The sequence below is a fragment of the Eumetopias jubatus genome, unplaced genomic scaffold, assembly GCF_037043125.1.
Source record: "Eumetopias jubatus isolate StellerSeaLion01/CBP00866 unplaced genomic scaffold, mEumJub1_p1.0 scaffold_7, whole genome shotgun sequence".
Taxonomy (NCBI): domain Eukaryota; kingdom Metazoa; phylum Chordata; class Mammalia; order Carnivora; family Otariidae; genus Eumetopias; species Eumetopias jubatus.
Genome location: NW_028274813.1, coordinates 59096857 through 59122508, shown reverse-complemented (window position 1 = coordinate 59122508; position 25652 = coordinate 59096857). Strand labels below are relative to the sequence as shown.

The window sequence follows — 25652 nt, the reverse complement described above, 5'->3', positions numbered from 1 at the left end:
TACAACCCTTTGCAACAGTGCTCTTTCATAACAACAATTAACAGGTATGTGGTTAAGTATAAGAACAAACACAAATGACTAGGAATAGAGTGTCCCTCACAAAACTAGAAGGAATGTTGGACAAGAATGACTTGGGAGAATGGATTAAGAGAGCTCTAAACCAGAACCAGAAGTGTTTCAAGAGGAGGAGAAGAGAAGACCATAAAAGACTTTATGGTTTATTGTTTTGCATAGTGTGGGACATATTAGAAATGCCATAGAAAGGCAATAGTCCTGTGACTCATACCACCAAGTGTCTTGTATTTATTTGCATTAACATGTCAAGATCAGTTATAATCCATGAACTTTACTTTGGACACTTGAGGCCCAAAATTAGTCTCTAGAATCTCTGGCACAGGAATGAGGAATAATGTACTCCAGCAAGGCAGGCCAGACTGGGGGTACAAGAAGACCTCTTTTTTTTTTGAGGCCAAAGAATGAGTTTTATTAATGATTGCTGCCTGGTTTTATATACATATCTCAGTTCATATCCTGAGAAATTCTTTTCCACTCAATCTATTTCTATTACAGTCCTGTATTTTGTTACCATCTCATTATCTGTCTGAGAGACTGATTCAAAGTGAGGTTTAACATGCTGAGCATTTGGACAGCAAAGAGCAAGAATTTTTCTTTTCCTTTTTTTAAAATTTAATTTATTATGTTATGTTAATCACCATACAATACATCATTAGTTTTTGATGTAGTGATCCACGATTCATTGTTTTTGTATAACACCCAGTGCTTCATGCAGTACGTGCCCTCTTTAATACCCATCACCAGGCTAACCCATCCCCCCCACCCTCCCCTCTAGAACCCTCAGTTTGTTTCTCAGAGTCCATAGTCTCTCATGGTTCATCTCCCCCTCTGATTTCCCCCCCTTCATTTTTCCCTTCCTTCTCCTAATGTCCTCCATGCTATTCCTATGTTCCACAAATAAGTGAAACCATATGATAATTGACTTTCTCTGCTTGACTTATTTCACTTAGCATAATCTCCTCCAGTCCCATCCATGTTGATGTAAAAGTTGGGTATTCATCCTTTCTGATGGCTGAGTAATACTCCATTGTATATATGGACCACATCTTCTTTTTCCGTTCATCTGTTGAAGGGCATCTCGGCTCTTTCTTAGAAGCTCATTAGTATAATAAAGGTTATTAGGACTCTCTTCTCAATCATGACCAACATGACTTAGATAAATTAAATGGAAAAGAGAAATGAGGAAATGGTGACCGTGAAGAAATGTCTGACACAAGGGCCTGTGAGAGGATTGTTGAGCATTTTAGGAGGGAAAAGGGTAAAAAGTCTGTAAAAATATAGATACCACATGTCTTGAGATTCTAAATGGAAGGAAGTTTAAGAGATGCGGGATGCCCTTAATCCCCTCAGATTCTCACAAAAACAGTTATGAGTGATCTATTGCATTCACAGTTTTAAAAATATACAAAGATGAAAGAAGAAATACACATCCATAGATAAATGTAAAAGTGACATGTGGCTGTAATAATTATATCAAAAATCCTAAGATCCAGAATGGGTTGAGGCCTGTGAATCATGCTAAGAATAAAAAAAGTTTTTTTTTTCATATTAGTTTAAGAGCAAAGAGAGAAAAAAGGAAGGATAACCCCATCATTATGGATGAATAGTGTGATGACAACAGATGACAGAGTTGCCTTAATTTAATTTTGAAAAAAGGTTGAGGTTTTAAGTAAACAGAAATATGACAAAGAGAAAAGGAAGCTGATAAACTTGTACTTTGCTTCTCTTAAATCTGACAAGGAGAATAATCTTTCATTTAGAAAGAAGGGAAAAAGAAGTGATAAAAGAAACTTGAAGCCCCAGATTGGTAAAAGATTGTAAGAGTTAACTTAGATACCTGAGCCTATCAGCTCAGATAGATAGGTTGAAGCCAGTTGCCCCCCTGCCTGCAGCAGCTTTGAGGAGGTGCTGCAATGAGAGGAGAGCTAGAAGCCTGGGGACGGGCAACTGCAAATCTGAGATTTATTTTTTTAAGGATAAGGGTGATAATTTCTGTAATGTATGTACTGATCTTGGACAAAACTCTGGAATGATTAAATGAATCACTAAAAGAATTGTAAAAACTTTAGAAGAACACTTTATATATATGGCTTATAAGGGGAAGCAGTAATCACTTGGAGCCAGCATGGGCTTCCTAAGGATAAGCCACAGAAGACCAACCTTAGTTCTTTTTTAGACTTACTAGACTGAGCATCTGAAAAGTGTCAGACCTGGAGTTCAATGCAAGGCTATCATGGTGAAGAACTTGGCCTACAAGAAAGCTCATTAAACATTAGTTATTTTTATTAGCCTTTGAATTTCAGCAATCCATTTATGCAAGACTCCCAATGACAGTTTTGTAGACAAGACTGCAATCAGGTGAACTGCTAGATGGATTTGTAATTAGTTATGTAAAGGATGCACAGCTAGTCATGAAAGTCCCTAGTGGACTGTGATAGGCCTGTGCCCATTTCAGCATATTTCCCAATAATTTGGATGAGAATATGGAAGATTTACTGATTGTATTTATAGATAACATCCAAGTGTGATTGGTAAGATTTGGTTGGTCAGACCTCAGATAAAATTTAATTGGGATAAATGTGTGTATGGTTCTGCCCTTGGGTCCACAAGCTAAGTGCATAGATATGGGATGACATGACTCAGAGCAAATGTGAAAGACTTCAGAGTTTTAGGCCATGATTTAGTTTTGTGAGAGGAAGACAAGTGCAATCATAGTTTGCACTGATTGACGAATACCATAAAAGAGGATCATCTTTCTCCTGGTTGATCTGATCATATACACCTCACATGTCATGTTCAGATCTGGCTATCCAATCCCAGGAGCAACACTGACAAATTGGAGACCATTTGGAAGAGAGCTTTCAAGATGACAAAGCACAGTATCTCAGAAACATGTCACATAAGGTAGAATTGAAGGGACTGGTGATGTTTATCTGGGGGAAAAGCAGACCCAGGAAAGTCAGCTGTATTCAAATATTTGATTGTCAGTCAGATGGAAGGAGCTAGACCGTACCTGTATGATCCTGAGGTTCGAATTGAGACTGGTGGATGAGAGTTGTTAGGCTCTATAACAAAAAAACAACTGGGAGAGTTTCAGAGAGAAAGTGACTGCTTTTGGATGTATCCAAGTCCTCTGTTCCTCACCATGTTCAAGCCAGGATGGATGACCATTTGGTGGAGAAACTGTAGGGAAAATTCAAACATTAACTGAGTGGTGAGATAGAATGGCCTGTACTCTGAGCTTTCCTTATTCATCATCATTTCTTTACCAAAGAAATCACAATAGCTCTCTCCTTTCTGCTGCTGGGAGCCCAAACCCTCTACCTAATTTACGAGAACCTCCCTTATCTGGCCTCCTTCTATTTATTCAATCATATCTCTCTGCTTTCCCCCAAGGAAAGCTTCCCTGCTTTCCTCCTTAAATCTAGTCTCAAAAAAAAAAAAAAAAAAATACAGAGCATCCCACCAAGAAAAAAATCTTTTGATGACCTATTACCATGAATTCTGCAAATTTTCTAGGAAATCTAGGAAAACAATACTTCTAATACCTATAATGATTAAAAGGCAATTATTTAAGAGACAGAAATGCATTTGATTTTTCCCAAGCAGTAGAAATAGAAAACAGTACAAGTCTAAGAAGTACAAATTGATAAACATTGCTCAAAACAGTTATATGAAACATTAAAATTCATTTTGGCTTGTGCTTGCAACCACCAGTCATGCCAAACTTTTAAGACTAAGGGCAAATTCTATTAAAAATATCAACCAAAAGGAAACTGGCTGGCTCAGTTGGTGGAGCATGTGACTCTTGATCTCAAGGTTTTATGTTTGAGCCCCACGTTGGCTGTAGAGATTACTTAAAAAAATAAAATCTTAGAAAAAAAATCAAGAAGAGTAGATCTACGGAGGGAAAAATCTTATTTTTCTTCTTTAATAGTTTTAAGGCAATAAATAAAATACATTTTTAAAAGATTTTATTTATTTATGAGAGAGAGAGAGAGAGTGGGGTGGAGGGGCAGAGGAAAAGGGAGAAGCAGATTCCCTGCTGAGCAGGAAGCCAGACATGGGGCTCTGGGTCTCGATCCCAGGACCTGGAGATGATGATCTGAGCCAAAGGCAGACGCTTTAACTGACTGAGCTATGCAGGTGCCCCAGGCAATAAATAAAATATTATAGATAAATATGGTACTAATATTTTTATTGCTATGAAGGTGTATATGTAAAAATTTAGAAAAGGATTTAGAGGAAAATACCAACTTACCGTTAGGATTTATATTATGTTATAAAATATACATAGAAATTAGGAGTTTAAATATAAGATAGACCATTAAATATGAGAGAAAGATTTAATTCTCATGTTACAACTTTCGTTAACAGCCTACTTTATATTTTCTTAAAGGTGAAATCATCAGAATTTTTGCAAATCAGAGGAAAAGAAGTTAAGCAAACACAAAAAAGTAAATTAGAAATTCCACAACAGAGACAAGGAAGGTGTCCAAAACCCCAGTGGCATCAAAAACTACCTAAAAACAAGTAACTTCCTTAAGTTTACAAATTTTACTGCCTGAAGAGAAGTTATTTAATAGCACTGATACCTGAAAATGCAATTTTAAAGGAAAATTAAATATTTTAGAAATTCATATATATGAGGTCTAAGTTAAATTTTCCCACAGGAAGGGTTGGTGTCAGATATTATGGTTGGGGTATATGTTCTCTACTTCACCCTTCTTTCTATTACTGTTTTTGGCCAATGTACTTAGTTTAATGATATAACAATGATATAACTAGAATTAAAGATAGCTCTTTGTGAGACTAAGGAAAATTAAATGTTAGATTTGATATTTTTGGTCACAGTAATGACTAATTTGGATTAACTGCTTACTATATTCATTAATTTTGTTATGACGAAATAAAATAAAATTCAACCCAACACAAAATGTTCATAGGCCAATCAGTTTGGTAATTTAGATGACCTTATTTTTCTCTACTGTCATTTCATGTTTTATTTCCCCTCCTCCCAATTTTTAATAGAGATTCTTATGCAGGGATACAACCACAATTTTGAATAATACGTGTGAATGCAATTTAGATTTAGGGGTTTATCTTTTGCCAATCACCTTGTTGAAACTGGTTTTCTCCTTATTTTACCACTAGGTTTTTATGGGTTGGTTTATTCTAGATTCTTCTTCATTTGACTCTTTATTGGGGCTTAAAGAAGCTTTAATTATTAGCTTTTGTTGTTGCTTAGGGCATTGAAAGGTGTGCTGGACATGGAAGACAACCTTTTTATGGCCAGCCTAAACTTTGTAAATGGATATTACTCACAATTTAGTAGCTGAGAATAGACTCATGGGAAAAGAATTCCAAAGTTTATGAAAGAGTCGAATTGGCATTTAAGTGACCCTGTACATGCCATTGCTTATCTGCATTGCTTTAAGCTCATTTAGTTAGCAAGATTATGTATTAAAACAAATAGTGACAGCAGACAACAAGTATTTTACCTTCAATAAATAGTTACTGTCAGATTATCAATGAAGCAGAAACTTCTTGATTTTTTTTCCTAAAAAACCTTGCATTTAGTGCATTAAGCAAAGTAGTGTGGCCACACACAGAGTCAGAGTCTTTTCTTTTTTATGTCTTAGTGTTTCAAAGAATGACAAATAGTCCTGTTGAAGGAGAGTGTGCTATAAAAACATACAGCCTTTCTCGAGCATGCCAAAAATATTTGTAGATCTTTTTGATATATATAGTACTGTGTTAATCCATTAAAATTGAAATGAGAAATTTCCATTAAAGAGAAATAAGAATAAGATGCAGAGGAAGGAAAATGTGAGAGTTAAGAAATTTGTATAATGAAAGAGAATTTTGGAAAAATGTTTCTAAAAATCTTTTAGTCACTGCTCCTTTTTCTTTAAACAATTTTTTTTACCTCACTTTTCTCACCAGTGACTAGCTCCCAAACTAAATTGTTTTCTTGGAAATTCAGCCATCTCTTGGAAATATAATGTTATTTAGCTCAATGACCTAGGGAGATTCACTTGCAAATCTGTTATTAGAGTATGATGGGAGCATAGGAATTCAGATTGGTTGTGGTGCTTTTTCAAGGAAAAAAAATTGGTAATGTAATCTCAAGTACATTCCACTAGCCAGGACCTGTTCTAGACCGAATGATGATGTAGATGAGCTTGACTTCAGAGCTCACCTTTTTCTCTCCTCTTTTTTTTTTTTTCCCCCAGTCCTAAGACTTTCTTAGGATCCCTGGCTTTCTGGACACCCATTCTCACTCCTTTAGTTAGGTTTCTTTGTCTCAGGCATTTCCAAATGCTTTGGTTTTACCTCCTCCCAAACCCCGCCCTACTCAAATGTGTACAGATTTTATGTCCTGTTCTTGTTGAGCCCCATGCTGCTTATATTAGTGATTCAATAATGCCATATTGTGCATAGCGATGGGTTAGGTGCTGCCCAGTACAAATTAATGACAACAGAAATAAAAATAAAACAAGCATTTCTTGAGACTTCCACAGGCCAGGGACTGTTTGTTTATTATTATCCATTTTACAAAGGCAATGGTTAGGGATTGTTTTTAAGAGTTAGGGATTTTTATTTTCATCTTATAGAAGACCTTCAGAGAAGCCAGTGATACAGCTTGCAAGTGTTAGAACTGAGATTCTGATCTAGGCCCAGCCAACTCTAAAGTCTAAATTCTTTATACGATGCTACTATCTAGAATACATGGAGCAGTTGCTGGACAGATCAGCATTAACCCATTAGATAAAGGGTCAGAAGGGGTGGCACAAGAAGAAGGAGATGTATGAAAAGAGATATTTGTAAAAAAAAAAACCCAGCAAATTTTGCAGGGAAGTTTGTGTTGGAAGTATTGTTTGAAGGGTGTTTAAACATGGACAAAAAGATAGGCAGCATTTGATCCATAACTGAAGGAACTGACAGGTATTGCTGTCCCCATGAATTGTCCTGGAGACAGATAATAATAGCTAATACCTGCCATGTGAGAGACACTATTTTAAATGCATTCAATCCTTTCTTTCTTTTCTTTGAATTGAAGTATTGTTGACATACAATGTTATATTAGTTTCAGGTATACAACCTAGTGATTCAACAATTCTATATGTTATGCTGTGCTCACCACAAGTGTAGCTACCATCTGTCACCACACAATGCTATTACAATATTACTGACTATATTCCCTCTCCTGTGCCTTTCATTCCCATGACTTATTCAGTCCATAATTGGAAGTCTGTATATCTCAGTCCCCTTCCCCTATTTTGCCCACCCCTCCACCCTGTCCCCTCTGACAACCATCAGTTTGCTCTCAACTCCTTTCTTTCTTAAAGTAACTTTATCCAGGATGTGCTAATGTTGTTATTTCCAGTTTGCCAAGGTATAAATAAATTAATTGACTTGCTTATTACCTAGTGATAATTTTAAATAGGATTTGAACAGAGGCAGTCTGACCCTAACCCCTGTGTTAGAAGTACAACCAGATATTAAGAGCCTTGAAACTTAGAGAAAGGAAGTTAGATGAATGCAGCAAGCAACAGAGAAGTGTTGTGCCAGGCAAAGGAGAATTTAAAGACCAATGCGATAGAATTTTGCAGGAGGAATAGAAGAGAAGGAGAGACAGAGTGTGCAGTGCTCAATCCAACTCTCAGACCCTTGTGAATGCAAGCTGAAATGATGAGGACCTGGACTTAAGTGTGTTGGAAGTGAGGAGGGAGAAGTAGCAGCCCTGGGCACCAGAGAGGCTCATTTTCTCCTAGGATGTGCAAGTGAAGGGAAGAGGAGTCAAAGATGGCTCAGCGTTTTGTATCTTACAGGCCCAGGGATCTAGGTGAGATAGTGCTACTGAGATGAAATTTGGGAGGTCTCAGCACAAGAGCAAATAGAAACACTGAAACTTACTTTACCCATGTACAAAGGGGAGTTCAACCTTGGAAGTCATCCCCTGTTTGGAAGATGGAGAAAGAAAATCGAGTGACTAAATCAAATCATGATGAATTTGAGAGGTAGATGGAAAGCTAGGACAGCACAGGTTTAAAAAATCTCACAAAGAAAGAGCAATTTCAGGAAGGATCGGCGATATTGTCAGCTGTGTCTTGGAGGTCCTAGAGAACATGATCTAAAGTTCATTGGATTTGATTTGATGAAAAGGTCATCATTTTGTTAATGTAAGAGTATAATTTTAGTTATTTATTTTTAAATTTTTAAAAAAGATTTTATTTATTTATTATGACCGAGAGAGAGGGAGAGAGAGAGAGAGCAAGCACACAAGCAGGGGTATTGGCAGTCAGAGGCAGAGGGAGAGGGAGAAGCAGGCTCCCCGCTGAGCAGGGAACCCAATGCGGGGCTCGATCCCAGGATGCTGGGATCATGACCTGAGCCAAAGGCAGACAAAGGCAGATGCTTAACCGACTGGCCACTCAGGTGCCCCAAGGGATGGAGTGGTACTGGATAGGGGCCACTTCTACCTCAGGGGCCATTAACAGTCAGTAATAGGAAAAAAAAAATGGCTTATAGTCAGCAGCATTGTATTAGATCCTAGTAGTTACTAATTTTATGACCGCTTCAAAATAAGCCTGCTCTAAAATAAGGATTATAATACATCCCATATAATAAGTTCATTGTGGGAGTTAGAATGTGTATAAATCATCTAGCACAGAATAGTATTAGTGGTACATGATAGGTACTTGATACATATTTGTTGATTGGATGGCAAGTGACAATGGGAATTAAGAAAGCTCTTCATGCCTTCTTCTCTACTTTGGAAAGGCAAGAGACAGGCAAGTTCTAGCATAGTGGGAAGGAAGATGCTGCATAAACTTCAGAGACCTGGGTTCCACTGATGCTGGTTAATGGATAATGCACTACATTGTTCTATTTCTTCAGGGACATTAGCATTTGAGCAGAGTAGCAAAGATGTAATGCATGATAGCTGGATATGATGTCACCAACTGAGTTACAGAAATCAGGAGAAAAGAGATGTGGGGTGAGGTGGCAATGAGTTTGCTTTTATACCTGTTGTTTCTTAGGTATCTGTAAGTCATATAGGTTGAGATCTTCAGCAGAAAGTTGGATGTATAACTTTGAAGATCTAGTTAATGGTGATATTAAATTTGTTATAAACCAGCATTATAGTTTTAAATCTTATACATTTAGACACTCCTTTTAGAGCCTCTATTAAACTGTCAATGTATTTTATACCAAAAAGACCGAAAATGATCAAAGAAGCCCACTTTCTTTTCTCTGTTGCAGAATTCTGCAAGACTACCCCTCTCCTACCCTTCATGATCTGTGCACCACTGTCCCAGCCCAGGAGCTGCCTGTTAACTTGCACTTGGCTTCTCGAGTGTACCATACAGCTGACAAGAAAGGTCATAATACTTTGCTTGCGGTATTGGGAACCTCTTTCTTAGATAATCACTTTACAGATGAAGAACGAAGAGACAGGTAAGAGTTCCACTGGTGATTTTCTTTTAAAATAGATTTAAACTGTCAAAGAAATTCTGCCTTTGAGGTTTAGATTTTGAAGACTCAGTTCTGTTTTTAGACACTAGAGAGGAGCCGTTTTCATCCTTTTCCATCTCTTCCCAGTACATACACAGGCTAGGACACCGTCTTCATTTCCTGCTATTAACAGCATGAACCGTGGCCTATCATAGGGTAACGTTAGTTTAGTGGTGTCTAGTTACCAAAGGGTGTCCCATACATTAGCTCATTTGTTCTCTGTAACAACTCTGTGGGGTACAGATGTGAAAATTGAGGCTCATAAAAATCAGGCTGTGTTGCTAGGCTTATACAATTAAGAAAATCACAGATTTGAGATTCAAAGTCAGTCTTTTAGATTTCACACCACCTTTGGGCATACTTGAGTCCATGGATCATGTACAAAAGTCATTGCCTCTGGAGTTTCTTCCATTTCTCTTCATGTCTCACTTTCCTTTGGCATCTGAGTATTCTTTTGTGGAGAGTATGTAATTTATAGCACCCTCAAAAAAGAGGAGAGAAGGGAATGGAGGTCACACTTATTTAGCATTGTGTGGTGTGCTTTGCACCTTTTCTTTTTAAATCTTCAACTATAAGAAGTCATAATTTCCATTTTATTCTTTAAGAAGCTTAGACTCCATAATATCAGGCTGCTTGCCCAAGTTCTCATCTTTGGATAATGATAAAAATCCAGATGTGTCTAACATAGTTTTTCTCAAACTCTTTTTCACTACCATCCCTTTAAGGAAGGCTTTTAGACTTCTCCTCCTAATTGCCTTTCCCCGTTAAATTTGAATAACCTGGATATACGTTGCATCTCTTTATAGTACTATATCTTATTTACACACACATATGTACATATGTATATGTATATGTATCTATATATACATATAGATATATGTATGTATACATATACATATACATATATATGTGTGTGGATATATATGCCATATATATAGGAAGAGTAAGTTTTCATCATCCCCCTCCCCAGGCACCTACTTTCACTCCTTTGGGGGCGATATCACCTGCCCATTGAAACTGCATATTCGTAAGTCTCTTGCCTTTCAGAAGAGCTCATAGGAATCCTGAAAAACCATCTCTGACACATTTGAGAATATTGAAAACATTAAATATTTAAATAGAAATAGAAATATTTTAAGTATTTTAAGTATTTCATTAAAATATGAGAATATTTTAAAAGACCACTTTTAATTACATGAACTATCACAGAATTATTGGTAACTTACCCACTCTTTTCATGGTATATTCTGAGCTCATTTCCTCAAACTTGACTTTTAGTAAAAATTATAACACTTTACTGCATTCTTTCATGATTTAAAATCATCCAGTTTCCCTGAGTTCAGTAATCTCAATGAAATGCAATTTGAATTCCTGTAAGAGGGTCATTCTTACGTTTATTTTCTATTTAGGCAAAAATATTTTTCAAGGATTTATTTGCTATTCATAATCTTATACGTCTAAGTCTTTTAGTTTTGATTTAGCAAGTAAGTGTTTTGAAATTTTTGAAACAAATTGTATATGAAGAATTTCAGAAATTTCAAAACTTCCTGCTTCTCTAGTAGAAAGTAACAGTTCTGTATGACATTCTTTGGAATATCTTTTAAAAGCTAAAGCTGAGAGTGGAAAATAAAGACATAAACATAATCTAGTAATCATGAAACTACTATTTTGAGTAATTTCCGTTAGCACTGTAAGGTAAGCAACATTTTGAGGAGTTATAGCTTCTATTAGTCATGCAAAGTGTTAAAAATACTGGTTTCTTTCCAATTCTGAATTTTTTTTTCTTCAAGTAGATCATTCTTTTTCCAACAGAGTCAATAAATGTTCTATTTGATGATGATAATTCTTGGCAATTTGTTCCTAAGTACCAAATAAGAAGTTAATTTAAGTACTGAATATTTAATTCTCTGGCACCCATCTCTTGAGGATTACCTTGCTAAACATAGCTTAACCTTTTCAAAATATATCTGTCTGCTGAGCCTACAAGTTGGGAGAAATGTATAATTTTTTCTGCACTAATAAGTGTTCTCAAGAAAGGTAATTGTAAACACAAAATGAATACCCTTTCATTTGGTGGTTTTTGGTTTTTCTGTGAGATGAACAGTCAACTACAAAGCATAACAATATTTGTGGTAATATAGTTTTAATGCTTTCCTAATTCTGCATATAGTAATTGTTATTTGTGGCAAACACCAAGGATATTTTAATGGACGAGCATAGGTACATACTTAAGTTTATTTAAAATAGCAATATATTGTTCAAACTTACATTTATCTTGCTAGATAGCAATTTTGATGAGAACTATAAAAATGTTTCATATTGATTATAATTTTGCTTTTAAAGTTTCTATATTCTAAAGAGAAGTTTATAGTTGTTTAGTTAAATAAGGTAAATCATTAAAGGTGTTTAAACCCTTAGATTAAGTTAATAGTTTGGTGAATAGTCTTCTAACATCTCTTGTATGTGCATGTGTTTAAACCATGTATTGCATTCTATAGATTTGATTTTTCACCCAAGGTTATGTGTAAACATTTAAATATTTTCATATTATTCACTAACTTAACCAGGCTGCAATGTAAGAAGACTCCAAATGTGGAATAATTTATTAAACTTTTTGCTCTAAAGTTTTTGATGCATATTGCCAGACTTCTCCCCCCAAAAATTATACAGACTTACACTGCTTTCAACAATTTATGATGCTGTTCATTTCCTTTTACCCTTATCAGACAACTAATTGTCAATCTTCTTGATTTTTTTTTCTAATCTGATGAAGAAACATATCTTTTTATTATCATGTTTTTATTCATTTCTAGTGAAGGTGAACACATTTTTAGATGTCTTTTGGCCATTTTTCTCCTTTTGAGAACTATCAATTCATATTCTCTTGTCATCATTCATTTCTTCCTTATTGATTTATAAATGATCTTTTTATATTAAAGATTTTAATTATATGTCATAGATATTAGACATTTTCTTTTAATTTGTTGTTTGCTTTCTAGTTTTGTTTATGGTATTTTTTGCTATCCAGAAGTCTTAATTTTTATGTAGTAAAAACTATAGCAATTATTCTCCATGTGTCCTAGTCTTGGTATAATTCTTAGAAAGGGCTTTTCTACACTTAAATTTAAATGTATTTTCTCATATTTTCTTCTAGTAATATCATAGCTTTCCTTGATCCATCTGTAATTAATTTGATAAAATAAGCATTATTTTTTCCCAAATGACTGGTCAATTGCATATCATTTATTCAATAAATCCTCTTTCCTTACTAATTTGAAATGCCAACTTCTCATACCTTAAATTCCAGTGTGTTACTGAGTCTATTTATGGACTTATGTTCTATTTCACTGACTTGTCTATGTAAAATTGCTTGTGTATTTTGTTGATCCACCATCAATAAAGAGAGAGCTAGCAAAAAATGCTGTCCTACAAACATTGGCTGACCTTCTCAAGTCAGGTTCACCTTATAGCCAAGCTTCCTCGTGGTAAGCAGCGCTTAGGCTATAGATCCCAGACCTAATCCTCCACTTGGCTTCAGATTACAAGAGAAAATCTTAGTCACATTTTGAAAAAATATGGACAGACTGTTAGTTCTATACATTAAAACAGTGGCAACTGCAACAGTTGGAAAACCAAAGGCTGTCAGAATTTAATGTTTAATTTCATTTATTATTTTGTTACAAATTAATAATAAAAACAGTACTTTAGCAAATATGCAAGAAAATGCAAAAAACCCTTCAATTATTCAAAATCTTGCCATCCAGAGATAGTACTGTTTACATTCTTAAATAGATGATTCCAGACTTTTTAAATTTAATTTAATTTTATTATGTTATGTTGGTCCCCATACAGTACATCATTAGTATTTTTTAAAAATTTTTATTGTTATGTTGATCACCATACATTACATCATTAGTTTCTGATGTAGTGTTCCATGATTCATTGTTTTCGAATAACACCCACTGCTCCATGCAGTTAGTGCCCTCCTTCATACCCATCACCGGTCTAACCCATCCCCCCACCCCCGTCCCCTCTAGAACCCTCAGTTTGTTTCTCAGAGTCCATAGTCTCTCATGGTTCAGATTCCAGACTTTTCTGTATGCAAATAAATTGCATAGAAAAAACTGGGATAATGCTGTGTACCTAATATGTTGTAACCTGATCTTAAACTGTGTTGTAATTATCTTTTCATGTCAAGGAAAACAGATCTGAATAATCACTTAAATCGATCAGCAAATATTTTTTGTGTACCTACTGTGTGGCAGGCATAGAGTTAGGCACTAGGGAAGCATGTGCTAACATAATCCCTGCCCTCAGGGAATGTGGAGATTAGCAGAAAAGAACGGTGGTAAATTACTTATCAGGAATGTAACAATTAATATGCAGATGTGCAGGGTGCTGTGGAAACTTGGAAGATTTCCTGATTATCTTGGAGGTTTGAGGAAATGATAACTTACACTGCAACCTGAAGAGTGAATCAACATCACTTGGGAACTTGTTAGAAATGTAGATGATTTGAATGCATGTTGAAGTTTGAGAGTCCCTGCTGTGGACAGTTGGAACTCATCTAAGAATTGGAAGGAAGTCTAGCGTTGGAGAACAGGAGGAGCAGTGGTGCAATGGAGGCTGAGTGGAGGCATGAATAAGATCATGTAGGATTTCATAGATGCCCTATATGTGTGTGTGAGGGCATGTATATGGAGCCTTGGGGGAGAGATTCTTATTCACAGTGTATTGGGAAGCCATTGATAAGAGTTTTTTGAGGAAGAATGACATGATCAGATTTGCTGTAAAATACACAGTCCTCAACTTGACTTTTTAGTAGGATTTTGCACAGTTGCATTAACTCTTCCTTAAAACACTTTAATCTCTTAACCTTTGGGACTATACTGTTTTATGGTTCTCTTTCTGCCTCCCTGACTATGTCTTCTCAAGTCTCCCTTGCTGGTGTCTCCTCATCTCTTAACTTCAAACTACTGGAGTGCCCAAACTTATACTGGGACCTCTTTTCTCCCCTACTTACCAAGGTGATCTTATCCAAGACCATGGCTTTAAATACTGTCTATATGCTGATGCTATCATTTACTAAGATACATGCAGAAGGATGTTCATTGTCCTTATAATAGTTAAAAACTGGCAACAACTTGGGTATTTATCAATGGAAGATTTTTTTATGGCACATCCAATGATGAGATGCAATGCAACCTCGATTAAGAATAAGGTAGTGTTCTGTGTGCTGAAAGGAGGTAGAACTAAATATATAAACAGATATATGATTATATACAAATTTGTGTGTGTGTGGAAGGAAGAAACTGTTAACTGTGGTCCTTTTGTTTTCATTATAGATTGTATACTAATTCCATAAAAAATGAAACTCTGTCCTATTTTTTGTGTGCTTTATATGGTATATGTTTGCCCTTTTATTTTTAATCTTTTTTAGTTGTGTCCCTTGTAGATTGCATAGACTAGAATAGTTCTTAAGCCAATCAAAAATTTTCTTATAATAGGTTGGATCACTCCTTATTCATTTATTATTATATCAGATATACTTGATATTATTCTTGTCATCTTACTTTATATTCTCTTTCTCTTGCTATTTCCTATAATCTATCATATTAGCCAATATTTATCCATGTGTTTTTTTTTTGTTTGCATCATTATCTGAGATCTAACATTATGAGATAGAAATCTGAAGCCAGCCTATTTTTATTTTATTTGCAAGTAATCTGTTTCCTCTCTACTCCTCCTAGATTCTTCTAGGACTTTAAATTTTGCCTTAAATAATGTCACTAGCACATGTTTGGGAGGGGATTGCTTTTCAATTAATTTTTCCTGATACACAAAAAACCCTTTTAATACGCAAATACACTTCTTCAGTTTAGGACTTTTTCTATTTTATTTTAAGTAGTATTTCCATTCTATTTATCTAATGACTTTCTTCAGATATATCAATTAGCCATATGTTGGATCTTTATTATCTATCCTTTACATTTATCATCACTTTGTGTACATTCATCTCTCAAACTTTTGTTACAAATCAATTGTTTCATTTTCTGTGGTATAAATTTTAAAAATTTCTTCTAACTACCATTTTATTTATTTATTTAAAGATTTTATCTATTTATCTGAGAGAGAGAGATAGCGAGTGGCTCAGTTGGTTGAGCAGTGACTCTTGAGTTTGACTCAGGTCATGATCTCTGGGTGGTGGGATCGAGCCCTGAGTTGGGCTCCCCCCTCAGTGGGGTGTCTGTTTCTCTCACTCTCTCTCTGCTCCTCCCTCTGCTCACATGCTCTCTCTCTCTCTCTCAAATAATAAATCTTAAAAAATACTTTTTGAGTTCTATAATAAATTTTTTTCAAAAGAATGTTCTTCATATAACTTTTGGATGCTATATTTCTTTCTTATACATTTCAGACTCTCTTCATAGAATTTATATTTGATTTTTCTGTGTACTCAGTTTGAATGAAGATAGGTCATTTCTGGTTGCCCAAAGTTAATATCAGATAGATTTACCTGGCATTTCTTGACTGCTCATCTTGGAGGCATTAGAATACTATGTTTAGATCTTAAGTAGGAGCACCAGAAGATGCAGTTTTATATTACTAATTTAGTCATTCAGAATCCTGAAACGTGTTGGGGGGTGGGATGGACCAGGTTCTGAGAATTTTGCCTCTACATATTTTTTCTGTGATTGTTAACTATTATACTAGAGGCCGGCCTTTTCCATTGTTTTTTCTATATGATAAAGATTATTCTAGGCTTTTTTTTTTCTGTGCATGCACATATATTATATATACATACATCTTATGAAAATAATATTAAAGATGTTGTTTTTGCAGTTTATATTCCTTCGAGGATTTTTATTTTAAAACTGAAATACAGACACATGAGTAATGATCTTGATTACTATCTCTACTACTTATAGTTTACAAATGAACTATATAAAGTGTGCTTGCATTTCAAAGATTTTATCTGAATCTTCTAAATATTGTAGTGATATTTGCCTATGAAAACAGAAAATTATCTAATAGAAAACGTGTTGAGATGCATTTATTATATAATTTAGTATTTTTTATAAGATTTATTTGAGAGAGAGTGAGAGAGAACATGAATGGAGGGAGTGGCAGAGGGAGAGGGAGAGAGAGTCCCCAAGCAGATTCCCCACTGAACTTGGATCTTGACATGGGGCTCCATCCCAGGACCCTGAGATCATGACCTGAGCTGAAATCAAGAGGCGGTTGCTTAACCAACTGAGCCACCCAGGCACCCCTTTATTATTTAGTATTAACAACAACTCTATATAGACAGATAAAACCATTCCATTTCCCAAATGAAGAAAATGTAGTTCAGAGATTCGGTGACTAATCCATGTATATAGGGCTGGTAAGCTAAGATTCAGATCTAGATCTCTCTGACTCTAAATGTGATTTCCATTATATCCTACTGTTTTGTGAACTTGTGAAGACCCTCTCACTTTTTCTTTTCATGCTTCATTTTGAATACTTGTTCTTATCTTGTTTTCAGAACCAGTCTTGATATAAGCCAGAAAGAATCTGAGAAGCTCTAGTTGAGTAATTTGAGATATTCTTATTTTATTTAACCCTGCTGTTTTATATTTGATCCATTGCAACCCAACATTGGAAGCAGGGCTTCTGCTTATATTAGGGTGGAGGTTCTTACATTGCTTGTTCCCTCTTGCCAACTGAAATCCTATTTCTGAGTACTGGGCCAAGGCTGGGGCCTTGCTAACTGTGGTAGACTTCTCTGATATTAATTGCTTAATTACTGAAAGCTTTCACTGAATACTGCCTGGCAACCCATTACCGGTTGCCCCCCACTAGAACGTGCCATTGTCCAAAGCCAGAATTTTCTGATGCCACTTCTAGTCCACTACCACCTGTGGTCTGTCCTATGTTTGGAATATTGTGTTCTATCTTCTGCTCTATATTTCCTTCCAATGTGGGTATCTGGAACTGACTTTTCCCCGCTATGCCCCATTTCCTGCATTGTCTTCCATTCCTCAATGGTTAGGTTTAATCTTGGCCCCACCCCCATACCTTAGTTAGCCTTGTTCCTTGCTACATAATCCAGACAATGACCCAAGATACACAAAGCACATAAGACTTAATTCCTGTCTGAGGTCTAGCTGGGGATATGTCACAGAAGCACAAGGATCTTACCCTTCTCCTAGCCTAAACTTCTCATATTTATGGATGAGGAAACTGAGGGTAAATTTCACACTCCAAATCACAGTTGGTGGCAGAGTTAGAAGTAGAATCAATAGTAACCTCAATTAGACTTCTATTATATTCATTTTTTGATAAATAACCCTTATACCTAGGTAAGCCTTAAGCATATTTAAAAAATACAGATTGGGATTACAGAAGTCATTTTATTATGCACTATCAATGTTTCATGAGATATTAGATTAGTGTATTTTTGATTTTATATGGAAGTATAAAAAAAGGAATTATTTGGACATTTATCTGATTTCATAACTCAATATGTGAAAGCCGAAATTTTTTTTAAAGCAAAGCAATGTCATTCCACCAGATGTCACTGTTTGCATGTAACAATGAAGTTACAATGATTAAAAATAAAATCCACTTCCTTAATCATATTTTGTAATAAAAGAAAATCTATATAGTTTTATTCTTATTCTTCTTTAGATTTATTATTTTATTAAGCCTATATTCCCTGAATTTTTAAAAAGTATTCAAAGTGTTCATTACTTCTGCTACAAATTTTGAAGACTATACTAAAGAAAATTATTTGTAATCTTCAAGAAGACAAACCCTTAAAGTTTTTTCTAGATCTAGGAGTTTGCTTTGCCAACAACATTCTTTGTAAGTTACTATTAACTAAATTGTGGATTGTGACCCAATAAGGGGCTGTGAAATCAATTTTGTGGCTTGCTGCAAGCACTTGAAAAAACTGTTGTGTAGAATAGAATACTCTATTGCATGTAAGTATTATTTTGGCAAAACTTTACACATGAACATTCTTAAAATATCCCTGTACACATCTTCTTTGAGTTGTATAAAAGCAACTGTGAGCTCCATCCTGTGAAGCCTCTTCCAGGTTTTGTACCCCAAGGAGAAAGATAAATTCACTAAGGAAGGGATAGCAAAGATGTCGTGGGGGGACTTCTGTGTTAGAGTAACATGGAGGAGGGTAGAAGGGTGCTGGAGGGAGACCCTTTCTCTATGCATCAAAGGATGGAGCTCATGTTCACTTTTATGTAGCTCATAGAGTATGTATGCAGAGATTTTATTTTTATTTTTTAAAGATTTTATTTATTTGACAGAGCGAGAGAGAGACAGCAAGAGAGGGAACACAAGCAAGGGGAGTGGGAGAAGAAGAAGCAGGCTTCTCACTGAGCAGGGAGCCCGATGCAGGGCTCAATGCGGGGCTTGATCCCAGGACCCTGGGATCATGACCTGAGCCGAAGGCAGACGATTAATCACTGAGCCACCCAGGCGCCCCAGTATGCAGAGATTTTAAAAGAGTACTCACAGCTTAGAGCAAATGTTTTCTAAGCTTCTTTGATAGCAATCTACAATAAGAAATACATTTTATATCTCTGGCCCATAGGAGACAAGGAAAGAGGTTTAACTCACTCTGAGAGAGGTGGGCATGTTTCCTTCATTCAATACCCTCAATAAAAGCAATAATAATTATAATATCAACCACTTAGTGAGCATGCACTAAGTGCAAACTCTCACATATGTTATTTAGAAGCATTAGACCCTGAAAGACCTGATCACTGTTGCTGTAGATAGAGGAAGAAACAGACCTAGGAAGGAAAAGTGACCTACCCCACATAGAACACCAAGTGCCCAAAGTGGGGCTAAAATCCTGGTTTTTAGCCTCATTCCAAAAGCTAGCTCTTCTCACTATATCAGTGCATTTTAGGCTCCCCCCCCCCCCCCCGCCGATAAGGACCACTTGGAGTCTATGATAAGTGTATAAATTCCTAGGCTCTATCCCTAACCCACTGAATCAGAATCTCTAGAGGAGGAATCTGGGAGGCCATAGATTTGACAACCTCCCAGAATATTCTTATGATCAGACTGTTTTAGGAAAGACTTTAGTACATCAGTGGTTTTCACACTTAAGTGTACATCAGAATCGCCTGCAGGGCTGGTTAAAACACAGATGAACAGGTCCACCATGAGATTCTGATTCATTGAGTATAATGGGGGTCCAAGAGTTTGCATTTCCTAGCATGTTTCTATGTGATGTTAATGATGCTGGTTAGGGAACACCCTTTGAGAACCACCACAGTACCTGTGATTCTCAGTGCCCCAGGACAGAGTGTGGGACTGGCTTTGGCTGTGAGACTTCTTGTGCTGAGCCAAAATACAACAATTCTTATTCAGTACTTACTACATTTGCCTCCACAGAAGAAAGAAAATGAGTAAGACTCCCTTTTTCTTCAGACCAGTCTATGTCTACTGTGAAAAAGATACACAGAATTAGAAGTAGTATATTCTACAATGAAAGATCAGATCAAATGCAGCAGGAAAACTAGGGAAGGAAGGATGAATTTTGACTGGGTAGAGGGGGATTTATAAAGGTGTCATGAGGGAGTTGTGATCTGAAAGTCTTCTTTTCATCATTTTTTACAGCCACACTGTATTGTCATTTGGTTTGCCTGTCTTCCCTGCCGCCCCTTAGTAATCTTGGCCCCTTAGGCACCTTTTGTATAGTGAATGTAGGTTCAGCCAGGAGTTAGGGAAGGGAAGTGGGATTGGCAAGTAGACGGTGCCCAGACTGTGGAGGAGCCTGAATGTGGGGTTCAGGAACTTGAGTTTATACAGTGTGTGTAGTCATTAAAGTATTTGGAAAGGGGTGACTGGTGACACCTCTGGCAGGGTATATGGCATGGATTGGAGGTGGGAGAGTCTGAGGTAAGGGGCTAGTAACGATGATATCATAGGACTCAGATGAGAGAAAATGCAATGGACAGGACAGACACCATGGAAGGAGAAGGAGCAGAACCAGTGATGACTGCTGGGAGTGAAGGAGACGTTGGTTATGAAGAGATTTTCCATCTGAAATGGTGTTTTCCAAAGGATTAAGTTCTTCTCTCTGGAAATAAAGAAAGAAGTAGGGAAAGTCTGGAGAAAATTTTCAAATAATTCATTTTTGTCATACAGAACCAGTTGCTAATCTTGCATACGCTTTCACTAAGCTTCTCTGCACACATCTACCAGAGCACAGCTATTCATTCTAAAATATCCAATGGCTTCTTTCACTTCTCTTCCTGTCAACCAGAATGTCTGTTTCTTTAGTGAACATTTAGAATGTAAAAAGACAATAAGATGGGAATGACTCTTACTACCTTGTTTTTGGTATAGAGCTAGATAAAATTATAGCAGTATCTCAAGATGGCTTCTTAAGGTCACACCTCTCCTTCCTGATCTTAGAAATACTTTACTGATCTTGACGTATGTGCTTTCTTGGCTCATTATTGCAACCAACAGACTTTGCCCTGTTCTTTGTTTTCCTATATGTATCCTATATGTATCCTATATGTATCAGTCAGGATTCAGTTGAAGAAAACAAATATTTTTAGTTATTTTAAGCAAAAAGGGAGTTATTAATGAGAATTTGATGCTTATAAAATCAATGGAAGGATTGGGAAAATGGGCTCTAGGCAGGAAGGGCTTCCAGAGATTACTCACAAAACATGCTTAACTGGCTGCCAAGGGAGCTGCTCCTTCTAGTATAGTCAGGAAGGTGGTAAATCTGGAAGCCAGTACTGGCAACATACCACCTTAGTTCTGATTCAGGGATCCAGTGGCCTCTACTGTCCCGCTTTTGACTCTGGAACCACAGTATTTCTGTTTGATATGCTCATTGCCCCCCCACCCCCACCAAAAAAGGAAAGGCAACCTACAAAGTACTATTAACTGAAACACTGCTACAGCAGACCTCAATGTTGCCATAACTGTTTGCCAACAAAAACATGGGAACCTTCTGCCTTCCAAATTGTAAGTGAGTGCATCTGATTAGAGGATCCTAAGTCACATCTAGGACACTGGCTGCTGGAGAGTTTTACCTCAGTAGTTCAGGAAAGCACATTAGAAGGAGGATAATTTGGGAGTTGAGGGGCAGTCTACTATATTCACCATAATGGCAGTTGAACTTTATCTTCTCTTTGAATTAAAATATTTGACTAGTTGAGCTAGGAGGCTTTTCTCCATGACTCTACTTTGGCAAGCCCTATCTCCACAAGCCTAGCTTTGGGTGGGCCTGTTTCTTTAAGAGCAGGTATGGTAGGATCTGATAGGATCTGAGGGTTTCAGCATCTTATTAAGTAACTAAGGTCAGTTGGGTGCTTTGTGTACTCTTAGTCTTCACATTTCATGGCTCATAAAGTGATTGTTCATATAATGGTATATCAAAAAGAGGGACCGTTGGCTCTAAATACTTCCACGTGAAATTGATACAGCCATTGTCGGTGCAGGCCCATTTTGTACTCGTTTTATAGTTCTTTTATAGCAAGTGCAAAAATTAGTACAAATTAATACACAATTTAATACACAATTAACGTTATTTTAAAGCAGTTTGTAAGTCAATCATAAATAACACATTTTGCCTTCAAATTTTCACTTAACTCATCTCTTTGGCTTAATTAAGGCCTTTGCTTATAAGTTTTGTATCTCATGTATATCTTAACATATATGTATAGTGTGTAGCCTAGAGGGGAAGACTTAATGCCATAGTTTTTTGGTTCATCCTGGCAAGATATGATTCAAGAAGAGAAAACTTCACTGTGAGAAGGCAGTTCTGCTTGGGCTGACACTTTACCTCACTCTAAGAAATGAGACCATTTCCTGTGGGCCTGGAGTGGGGAATAGGTCAGTGATCAGAAAGTAGAGACCTTTTTACTTCTTTTGTAATTAAGCTTTCACAGTGTGAATTTCTTATTTTAATATAATAAAATCATCATAAAGGTTACTACTAAAATGTATACAGAACCAAAGAGAAATTATTTTGAATTATTTCCCATTTCTAATTATCTGACTTCTGCACTATTTCTGCCTAGTACAGATATCAAATGTTAACGTGTTTATTTCAGCAGAGATATGAAATGAGACTCATCAGTGACCTAAAAAACCAATGTATTGTTTTTATCATACTATAGAATACTGCAAGGAATTCCTGTTATGGATCGCAATCAAGAATGTGTTCCTGTCCTCCCACCACCACCAGTGGTACTACCTCATTTGACCCAAAGACCTAGACAGCTTGCTCACAAACCATACCTACAACTCTTGGGAGAGGAAGTAAGAACTTCCTTTAAATATTACTTTTCTCTATCTTACAGTTCTCAAACTTTTTGGTTTCAGGACCCTTTTTATAATCTTAGGAGTCACTGAGGACCTCAATAATTATTTATGTGGGTTATATCTTTTTAAAAAAGATTTTATTTGTTTATTTGAGAGAGAGAGAGAGAGAGAGAGAACACGTGCATGAGTGGGGGATGGGGGAGAGGGAGAAGCAGGCTCTCTGCTGAGCAGGGAGCTGGGCACAGAGCTCGATGCCAGGACCCGGGGATCATGACCCAAGCCGAAGGCAGAAACTTAATCAACTGAGCCACCCAGGTGCCCCTGTGTGGGTTATATCTATTGACATTTACAAATATTGGGAATTAAAACTGAGAAAATGCTAAGTGTTTATTTTCTAAAAATAACAGTAACAAAATATTAGCATAAAATGTGTTTTTATGAAAAATAATTATATTTTTGAAAACAAAAAATTTAAGGAGAAAACTAGGGTTGTTTCACATGTTTTGCAATCTCTTTAATGTGTGGCTTACTGGAAGATGGCTGTCTGCTTCTGCATTCAATTTTGTGGTAGGTTGTTTTGGTTGAAACATATGAGGAAAATTCTGGTCTCACACAGCTGCGTAGTTGGAAAATATTATTTTAATATATTTTTAATGTAATTATGGATATATTTTTTAGATAATATACCAAAACTTAAGTAGTAGTTTCTTGAAAGTTGTTGCAAGCCTTGTACTTCTGGGGAAGATGGAGAAAAAGTACTTTTACTCCTCCCTGTTCTTCCTGCTAAGTACAACTAAAAATGCTGATTTACAAACATAAAAGGCTCTTGAAAAGTGGAGAACAAAGCACATTAACTAGAAACTTTGGCACCCAAGAAATGACATGGCAGTGAGTTCGTTCCTTGGGTTTTCTTTTTTTGCTACATATATACTAGACTTGGTGCTGAGAAATCTGTTAACCTAGAAACAAAAAATTGGCAAAGGAAAAAAAGCTCCAACAAAAACCTACTCTCTTTAGCCAAAAAAAAAAAACAGGAAAGGGATAGGCAAGCAAGACAGAAAAATTTTTAGACAATAACTGCTCCATTCCAGCTAAATACCACAGAAAAAAGTGGCCCCACCCTCACCATCAAAAGCCTACTGGGAAATTGAAACCTTACTCTTGCCAGAAAATAATGAGGCACTCTTACACCCTGCCAGGGTGGAATCAAAGAAGGCTGAATGTGGAGCTGGGACTTTCATCTTAACAGAGTGTTAATGAGATTCCTCCTCCATATTGTCATTTGCAACCACATGGGGATCTTGGAATTCTATCCTCAAGTAGTGGTAATGACCACATCTCCCCTTCTCCACTGCGATTGTATCAGAGGAAGCCTAGTGGAGTGTCAGCTAAAACAGAAGCATTAAATAAGATCAAGAGTAAAATGGCATTTTTCACGTAAATAGAACAAACAATCCTGAAATATGTGTGGAGCCACAAAAGATACTGAATAGTCAAAGCAGTCTTGAGAAAGAACAAAGCTAGAGGTATCATGCTCCCTGATTTCAAACTATATTATAAAGTTCTAGTAATCAAAACAGTGTGGTATCACCATAAAAACAGACACATAGATCCATGGAGCAGAATAGAGAGCCTAGTAATAAACCCATGCTTACATGGTCAATTAATTGTTGGCAAAGGAGCCAAGAATATACAGTTGGGAAAGGACAGTCTCTTCAATAAATGGTGTTAAAACTGGACAGCAACATGGAAAAGAATGAAATTGTACCACTATCTTACACCATACATAAAAATTAACTCAAAATGGATTAAAGACCTGAGTGTAAAACCTGAAACCATAAAACTCCTAGAAGAAAACAGATGGTAAGCTCCTTGACATTGGTCTCGACAATGATTTCTTGGATTTAACACCAAAAGCAAAGGCAACAGAAGCAAAAGTGAACAAGTAGGATTATGTCAAACTAAAAAGCTTCTGCACAGCAAAGGAAACTATCAATAAAATGTAAAGGCAACTGGGGCACCTGGGTGTCTTAGTCAGTTAAGCCTCTGGGCCTTTGGCTCAGGTCACGATCCGAGGGTCCTGCTCATTCTATTTCTCTTTCTTTCTTTCTCTTTCTCAAGTGAATAAATGAAATCTCAAAAAAAAAATGAAAAGGCAACCTACTAAATGGGAGAAAATATTTATAAATCATATATCTGATAAGGCATTAATATCCAAAATATATAAAGAACTTATACAACTCAATAACAAAAAACAAGAACAAAAACAAAGCCCCCCAAAAAATCCAATTAAAAAATGGGAGGATCTAAGTAGAATTTTTCCAGAAAAGATACAGATGGCCAACAGCTACATGAGAGGATGCTCAACATCACTAATCATCAGGGAAATGCAAACTGAAACCACAATGAGATATCACCTCACACCTGTTAGAATGGCTATCATCAAAAAGACAAGAAATAACAAGTGTCGATGAGGATGTGGAGAATAGGGAATCCTTGTGCTCTGTTGGTGGGAATGTAAATTGGTACAGCCACAATGGAAAACAGTTTCCTTAAAAAATTAAAAATAGAACTACCACATGATTCAACAATCCTACTTCTGGATATTTGCCCAAAGAAAATGAAAACACTAGAAAAGATACATGCAACCCCCTCACGTTCATTGCAACATTATTTACAATAGCCACGATATGGAAACATCTTAAATGTCCACTGATGGATGAATGGATAAAGAAAATGTGACAGCATACACA

General features: G+C 36.3%; 1 protein-coding gene across 1 annotated transcript in view; it reads left to right on the top strand.

Moving 5' to 3' along the window:
• The window catches only part of TTC6 (tetratricopeptide repeat domain 6), a 192799-nt gene that overhangs the window by 67452 nt on the left and 99695 nt on the right, over positions 1–25652 (top strand). Inside the window, exons 4-6 of the mRNA XM_088025049.1 lie at positions 4475–4608; positions 9346–9540; positions 22755–22896. Coding sequence (XP_087881175.1) covers positions 4475–4608; positions 9346–9540; positions 22755–22896 — 471 coding nt within the window. The remainder of the gene's footprint in view (positions 1–4474; positions 4609–9345; positions 9541–22754; positions 22897–25652) is intronic.